General features: G+C 43.1%; 1 protein-coding gene across 1 annotated transcript; it reads right to left on the bottom strand.

Annotated features, from left to right (window-relative positions):
• Positions 1-597: 597 nt before the first annotated feature.
• LOC133138778 (large ribosomal subunit protein eL22-like) lies at positions 598-6,881 on the bottom strand. Its single transcript, XM_061257808.1, has 4 exons — positions 6,834-6,881; positions 4,951-5,058; positions 3,571-3,695; positions 598-784 (listed from the first exon to the last, which is right to left on the bottom strand). The coding sequence occupies exons 1-4, from the start codon at positions 6,843-6,845 to the stop codon at positions 640-642; spliced, it is 390 nt and encodes a 129-aa protein (XP_061113792.1). The 5' UTR covers positions 6,846-6,881; the 3' UTR covers positions 598-639.
• Positions 6,882-8,129: the final 1,248 nt, after the last annotated feature.

The raw sequence follows: 8,129 nt of genomic DNA, 5'->3' as shown, positions 1-8,129 counted from the left end.
TTTTCATGCCCACGCTAATATTTAGCACCGTTTTTTTTATTTTTATGAAAAAATTAAAAAAATGAAATATAGGTACACTAGTATCCCATATTAATACAATACCTTACTGTACCTGAGCAGTAAACCAGTGCTATGCAAAACCTTAAACAGCTATACGATCAGTACTCGAAACGTACCAGGGGGCTGGGGACTGAGGAAATTACGGCATTATTTTGGAACACAAACTCTTGACGCCAGAGCATTACCGCTTTACAGATTTCTCTAATTAGATGCGCAAATGAACTCGCGGAGCTTCCCCGGCATACTCGGAACAACTCAGTAATTACAGCATTAGCTAATGATCTGTCCACTTTATCCGGCTTCCATTATCATTAGCCATCACTGGCCTCCAGGCTGCGGTGCGGCCTCGCGCAAACGCGGCCTGCCATTCCGTTCGAAGGAAATGAGGCAGAACCTGCACGCGCTTCGGCAGCGCGCGAAGCTGGCGTTTTTTTCAGTTCACATGCAAGTTACACTCGGTTTTCAGAACTCCAGCAGCAATTACGCGGATGTAAACCGGTCGCCATTTGGAGAAAGAGACAAAAACACACGGGAGAGTAACGTGGAGGAAGAGGATTTATTTATGGGCGGGCGTGATGCTTAATCCTCGTCCTCTTCCTCCTCCTCGTCCTGGTTGATCTGGAAGTACCGGAGCTCGTAGCTCTCCTTAGTATTGGCCACTACACGCAGCCAGTCTCTCAAGTTGTTCTTCTTCAAGTACTTCTTGGTCAGATACTTCAGGTATCTGCAGGTGAAAGAGAAATGAGTAGAATGATGGACATGCAACACAGCCGGTATTTACTGACACAATTCTGGCTGATCTTGGACGTGTTCGAAACCGAATACTTATTCATTGAAACGTAGTCCTACGCGATCACCCTGAAATTTAGTATGCTAGTATGTGGTTTCGAACACAGCCACGTAAGGATATTTTATACACAGAAGGCTCTGTTGTTTTCCATCCTCCCTTTACCTGTGAAGAGCACTGATTGTTCAGTTATTTACCCAGGAGAAAGGAAAACAAAAAATGTGTACTTGAGGGTCAGCTTTGAGGATCCCACACATCTGGGCATTCCCAACTGCTCTTCCAAGGAGGAAAAAATAAAAGCTAGGGGTCACTAACAGACCCAGAGAAATGTGGTATACCCAAAAAAAAGTCATTTAGCAATATGACCAGGAAACCCCATGAGAACAGCTTTCTGGGCACAATATTTAAAAACTGTCAATTCAGGAAAAACATGTTTGCAACTCGTTTTGGTCTAAAAACAAACCAGTTATTGGGTGATTGATTAAAAACAGCATCAAAAATGAAAATTATATAGTGAAATGGAATATCCATTTTGAGTCAGAATTGATCAACAGGTCATGACCCATTTGCACTCAAACAATTACTTTTTCAGTACTGCGACTTGAGCGGAAGCCAGATTAAAATCTCTCAATTTTAAGACTTCAAACAAGAAACAAAAGCGTAGAAATAGGGCTATAGTTACCGAAGACCGTGGTATCTGGGTTAAATTTCTTAAGGGGCCAGACCACAGCACAGATTTTTAAGTAGGTTGGAACAATCCAAGTCGAGATCGGACAGATTATAATTTAAAGTTTATAATTGCATACAGTCCCAAACACAAAGTGAAGCATTCCGGGATCATGTGAATAAATTGAAGAATTCCTATGCATCACAATTCCGGTTAACCCATCAGCGGTTTCCTCTTGATTGACATGCATCTGTCCAAATTCAAACAGCTGATCAATACCATACATCGGCAATTGATTCTGATATAACCAACCTTTTCCATAAAAGATTCAAGAATTCAATTCAACATTCAATTCAAGAAACTTGAACGCATTAGGGTAAGAATCAGGACATGATGAAGGATTTATAATGGGATCATTTGTGTTGAGCGGGACTTTTTGAACACAAGACGTTTCCTTATGTTCAGCCTGTCCACACTCGCTCCTAATCCTCATCTCTTATTGGCCGAACAAATCCATTAAAATCATGAGCTTGCAAAAGCACAAGCCCCCGTTTTTTTTTTAAACGGACAGACTCTACGGGGTGGACATTCAGGGTGGCGAAACAGGATTATCGCAGAAATCAAAACGCTTGGACGAACAAACACACGCTCACGGAAAACGACCAAGTTCTCCCCCCCTTGGCCGGCACAGAGCGGACTGCACTGAAGAACACGCGTGTGGATTTGAACAGTGGATCACCGTCCACAGTGGGCAGGTCTTTACACATTGGGACGTGACGCGTGGGGTGGCCTGTAGCGTAGTGGTTAAGGTAAATGACTGGGACACCCAAGGTTGGTGGTTCTAATCCCGGTGTAGCCACAGTAAGATCCGCACAGCCGTTGGGCCCTTGAGCAAGGACCTTAACCCTGCATTGCTCCAGGGGAGGATTGTCTCCTGCTTAGTCTAATCAACTGTATGTCGCTCTGGATAAGAGCGTCTGCCAAATGCCAATAATGTAATGTAATGTAATGTGATCACCACTCATCAGGGTCAACCTGTACTCAACCCTCAGGATCATCCTGAGGTGAGACCGAGTCAACAGCAAGGGCAGAGTTTATCAACGACTGAAAAAGGGCCTCAGATCCGCAGGCTGCTCTCCATGCTCTATTCTACAATAACTTGAGGACTTTTAAAAATGTTATACTTTCAGCAATCACAAAAAGCACAAAAAGCTAAGCAATTGTAACAGGCAATCTGGAATCGAACCTCCTCGCACCCCAAAAAGTGCTTTAACTTATTCATCTAATGCCAACACGTCATCACTCCTTACGACCAATACCATACAGCGAGTCACACTGAACATTTGGCAAGTTTAATTTTATAAATGGGAAAATCGGCTTATCAAGTCTTACAGGAGTTTCCGGCAGATGTGCGTCAGAAACTGCCCCTCACAGGTAAAACACTAACATTTTGAAAGGAACAGCAGAGCTAACAGCCAGCGCCATAAACAATGTCTTCTGACTGGCGATGTACCTCTGCCATCAGCATCACCCGTTCTGCACAGGGACATTGAACAGCAGTGCTGAGGATCCAAAGACCTGCGATCTGGTTTTAGTTCAATCCAAGCTGTTAACTGCTTTAGTACAATACTTTATGAAATAAATATATATGCAGGTGACACTGCACTCAAGGTCTCCAGAAGCAGAGCATGGTCCCCTTGGGTCAGAACAGCAGCAGTTTACGGCAAAGATTAAATGATTGAAACACTGAAATTGAACAGCATTACACTGAAAAGTTCTGAAGGCGTGAAATAACGGTTTCCTTCGTTAAGGAAACGGGAACAAACGCAAAGACCCTTAGAAGGGCTGTACACACACTGAACGGGAGGGCCCCAGTGAGTCGTCTAACTGGGCTGAGGCCTGGTCTCACTATGGAAACAACGTTCTCGCATACACGACCGTAAAACTGATCAGATTCTCCATTAAAATCCAGAATAAACATTCCCAACGACGGTATCCGAGTACACGCTCACGGATCTGTCAGGGAGAGGACGGACGACGGACCGGGGAAACGCACCGTTTCGAGAAGGGGACCTCCGAAGTCACGGAGATCTTGCTCTTGCTCCTCTCGATGGTCACGACGCCCCCGCCCAGGTTACCCGCCTTCCCGTTGACCTTGATGCGCTCCTGCAGGAACTGCTCCTGGAATACGGGGGGGGGAACAGCAACCCGACGAGTCAGCACGGAGTGACCACTCAAAGCCGGCATCACACTGTACGTGCATCCAAGCGCGTGGAGGGCTGCCGGTTCCATCCCCCGCCCTGGGTGTGTCAAAGTGTCCCCGAGCGAGACTACACCCCCGATCGCTCCTGATGAGCTGGTCGGTGACTTGCATGACAGCCAATCGTGTGTGAGTGTGTGTGTATGAATGGGTGAACGAGAAGCATCAATTGTACAGCGCTTTTGATAAAGGCACTATATACAGTACTGTGCAGAAGTCCAAGGCATCCTAGACTTTATTATATATATATATATATATTTTTTTTGTGTTAGTATAAAATAACACATTTGAGATTTCCAAATATTCCTTTTCCAAAAGATTTGATTTTGCAGAGACATTTGTGTATTTAATTAAAAAAAGTAACATATTACTGTAAGCAATTGACTACTTTTTACATAAAAACTTGATCAAGGCTGTCAGATCAGAAGCAAGCAGCCAACCAAAGTCTGCAGAAGAACTGTGGCAAATTCTCCAACATGCTTGGAACAACCTCTCTGCTGATTGCCTTATAGAACTGCAGGACAGCATTGGCTATCTCAGAGAAGTGACGCAGTTTTAACGCCAAAAGGTGGTCACAAAAAATATTGACTTGACTCAGTTTTTAACTATTCTGCCAAATTACCAAAATGTAATGTAAAATGTAAAGTACGTTTATTTGGGACCTTTCAATGAATTATTTTTGAAAGAATCTTATCTGTACAGAATGTTATACAGGTGCCTAAGACTTTCACACACTACTGCAAATGCCAACCATCTTCCATTTACCATAAGGCGTTAGCTGTGACCGGAAAGACAGAGAGTAACTCACAAAGCTGAGAACGTGTGACCTGAATACAGCGTGTAACTCACAAAGTTGTGAACGTGTGACCTGAATACAGCGTGCAACTCACAAAGTTGTGAACGTGTGACCTGAATACAGCGTGTAACTCACAAAGTTGTGAACGTGTGACCTGAAAGACAGAGAGTAACTCACAAAGCGAGAACGTATGGCATGACAGAGTGTAACTCACAAAGCTGAGAACGTGTGACCTGAATACAGCGTGTAACTCACAAAGTTGTGAACGTGTGACCTGAAAGACAGAGTGTAACTCACAAAGCTGAGAACGTGTGACCTGAATACAGCGTGTAACTCACAAAGTTGTGAACGTATGGCCTGAAAGACAGCGTTTAACTCACAAAGTTGGCAGCGTCCATGATGCCATCCTCCACAGGGTGAGTGCAGTCCAGAGTGAACTTCAGCACCTGTCTCTTCTTCTTCCCCCCCTTCGTGCTCAGCTTTTTCTGCTATAAGATAAAATTTAAATGCAGTGTGAAAACCAAACAATCATCCACCTCAGAGCCCAGAAACAGACACATCGATGAGTGTGTGTATCCATCTATGGTTTAAAACAGTGGTCTACGCCCCTGGTCCTGGAGAGCTAATAGGGTCTGCTGTTTTTGTTGTTACTCTACTTAATCAATTTGTTAACACAGTTAACTCACCTCACCTGGTTATATGGGTCTCAACAGGGTGGTGAAAACAAAAACCAACAGACCCAGTAGCTCTCCAGGACCAGGGTTGGAGACCACTGGTTTAAGGCACTTACAAGGTCGCTAATTTGAGAGCTGAAGTCAAGTCAGCAAGCTGGCAAACTAACTACACTGCCACCTTCAATCTTGCTTTTCAGCAAGCAATAATATACACTCAGTGAGCACTTTATATTAGGTAGACCTGTACACGAGCTGGTTAATGCAAATATTGAATCAGCCAATCATGTGGCAGCAGCTAAATGCACACAAGCATTCAGACATGGTCAAGAGGTTCAGCTGTTTTTCAGACCAAATGGCAGAATGGGGAATAAATGTGATACAAGTCACTTTAACTGTGGAATGATTGTTGGTGCTGGACAGAGTGGTTTCAGTGTCTCAGAAACAGCTGATCTCCTGGAACTTTCATTCACAACAGTCTCTAGAGTTTGCGGAGAATGGTTCGAAAAACAGCAATGCGTTGTTAATGAGGACTTAAGTCTAAAAAATAAGGAATAAATATCTAAAAATGCTCAGTGAGTGTATATCTGATATTTCATTATGCAAGTGCAATCATATTTGACACTCCAAATAAAATCTAGCCTAGTGTAGTTTCCTAGGCAGTTAATGTCTGACTTCTCATGATGCAATACTTCATATACCTGGCCTTTACAGATAGTTATCTGCAGGCCATCTATAACTTGACAAAAAACGAAATAAACCGATAAGTCAAAGCTAGAGCCAGCCTTATGTGTGTATACTACTACTAGTACTACGAATAGTAGTAGTAGTAACACAAGCAAGCCATAGTAGCTGCCATCAATAGCTAACGGTTATAGTTAGCTTGCAGGCGGAGAGGGGTTGGTTAACTGTACATAGACTAACATTAGCCAATCAGACATAAGCAAACACAAAATCATTCCATTCACATTCACTGACAGCTGCCAAACGTCCTAGCTACGTCAAGCGTTAGCGAGTAAACAGATGTATGCAGTTACCAATCAGTCGCAAGCATTTTTGCCAAATATTGTCGACAGTGCACACTAAAGATAAGTGTCACAAACAATACAACTTTCACTGTGAAATAAATGCTTGTATTTGATAAAGGACACCAGCTAAACGAACTAAATTAACTTTCCACGGAGGCTGGCTAGCTAGCTAGCTAGCTAGCCAACTTATCCCCAAGATGCAGCTACAATGCAAAACTCAATGCATGCATTCTCATTAACCGCCGTTATTCCAGACATGAAGCCGAATTACAGCAACATAAATTCCGATAGTGTATTAAATGAGAAACCACAACCGGTACGTCACAAAATTAGAACTACAGAAACCCGAGTGAGCGCGTACTGTAGGCAAAACGTGGTTCAAGGCCTCATGATAACATTCATCCACAAAAACTTAAAAAACTAAATACTTCCGCCACAAAAATGTGTTTTGCACTTCTATTATAAATCCCAGATATGTCCGACATGACCTTAGCCGGTGCAAAAGGATCCCAAACAAGTAAAAAGAACACATTTTAATCATTTAAAAAAGAGTATTTTACTGACCACCGGAGACATGGCGAAGAAATGTTCGGAAAGGAAGACTAGAAGCTTGCACATGCGCCTTGATATTTTCCTCTGAAATCAAATGACGAATTGTCGATTTGATCCCTTAAGGTGAATCAGACCTTGATTATTAGAGACTATTTGATAATCATAAGTAAATAAACATTTATTAGAATAGTATATTAACAACATTAGTTTGATAATAGTTTATTATTAATAATATTCATTTGAGTAATCATTTATTTAAAACAGCAGAAATATTTGTCAACGTTTCCATTTTAGTCATGCTGCTGAATATCTATTTATTTGTTTGTTTGGTTATTTATAATTATTAAATTATTATTTTAAAACTATTTAGTACTATTATATAATTGCTCTCTCTCTCTCTTTCTCTCACACACACACACTACTCTCTCACACACAGTCTCTCTCTTACACACACTCACACACCCTCTCTTTCTCTCTCTCACACACATACACTCTCACATACACGAACACACACTTTCTCTCTCACACACACACACTCATGCTCTCTCTCACACACAAACACACAGATACTCTCTCTCTCACACACACTCTCTCTCTGTCTCACACACACATACACTCTCACACACACACACTCTCTCTCACACACACTCTCTCTCTCTCACACACACATACACTCTCTCTCACACACTCTCTTTCTCACACACACTCTCTCTCTCACACACACACTCTCTCTCACACACACTCACGCACTCTGTCTCTCTCTCTCACACACACACACACTATCACACACACACACACACACTCTCTCTCACACACACACACACACACACACATATACACTCTCTCACACACACTCTCTTTCTCACACACACTCTCTCTCACACACACTCACTCACTCTGTCTCTCTCTCTCTCACACACACACACACACTCTCTCTCTCTCTCTCTCTCTCTCTCACACACACACACACACACATATACTCTCTCTCTCTCACACACACACACACACACACATACACTCTCTCTCTCTCTCTCACACACACACACACACACACACACTCTCTCTCTCTCACACACACACACACACACACACATACACTCTCTCTCTCACACACACACACACACACACACACACACACACTCACTCTCACATACACATACACACACCCAGCTGCTGCAGAGGGCGCCGGTGAGAGATTGCGTTGACGTCAGGGCTCAATGTTCCGTGTGGCTCTCGGAGAGCTCCAGCATTTCTACCATTCCAGTCTGGGACAGCAGATCGGACACCCGCAAGGTAAGGGATCACTGC

Source organism: Conger conger, chromosome 10 (assembly GCF_963514075.1).
Source record: "Conger conger chromosome 10, fConCon1.1, whole genome shotgun sequence".
Lineage (NCBI taxonomy): Eukaryota > Metazoa > Chordata > Actinopteri > Anguilliformes > Congridae > Conger > Conger conger.
This window is presented reverse-complemented; position numbering and strand designations above follow the sequence as displayed.

Coding starts and splice junctions, on each gene's coding strand:
- LOC133138778 (XM_061257808.1), bottom strand. Junction 3,696..4,950: donor TCATGGACGCTGCCAACTTT/GTGAGTTAAACG, acceptor CCCGTATTCCAG/GAGCAGTTCCTGCAGGAGCG. Junction 785..3,570: donor GAGGTCCCCTTCTCGAAACG/GTGCGTTTCCCC, acceptor TTTCACCTGCAG/ATACCTGAAGTATCTGACCA.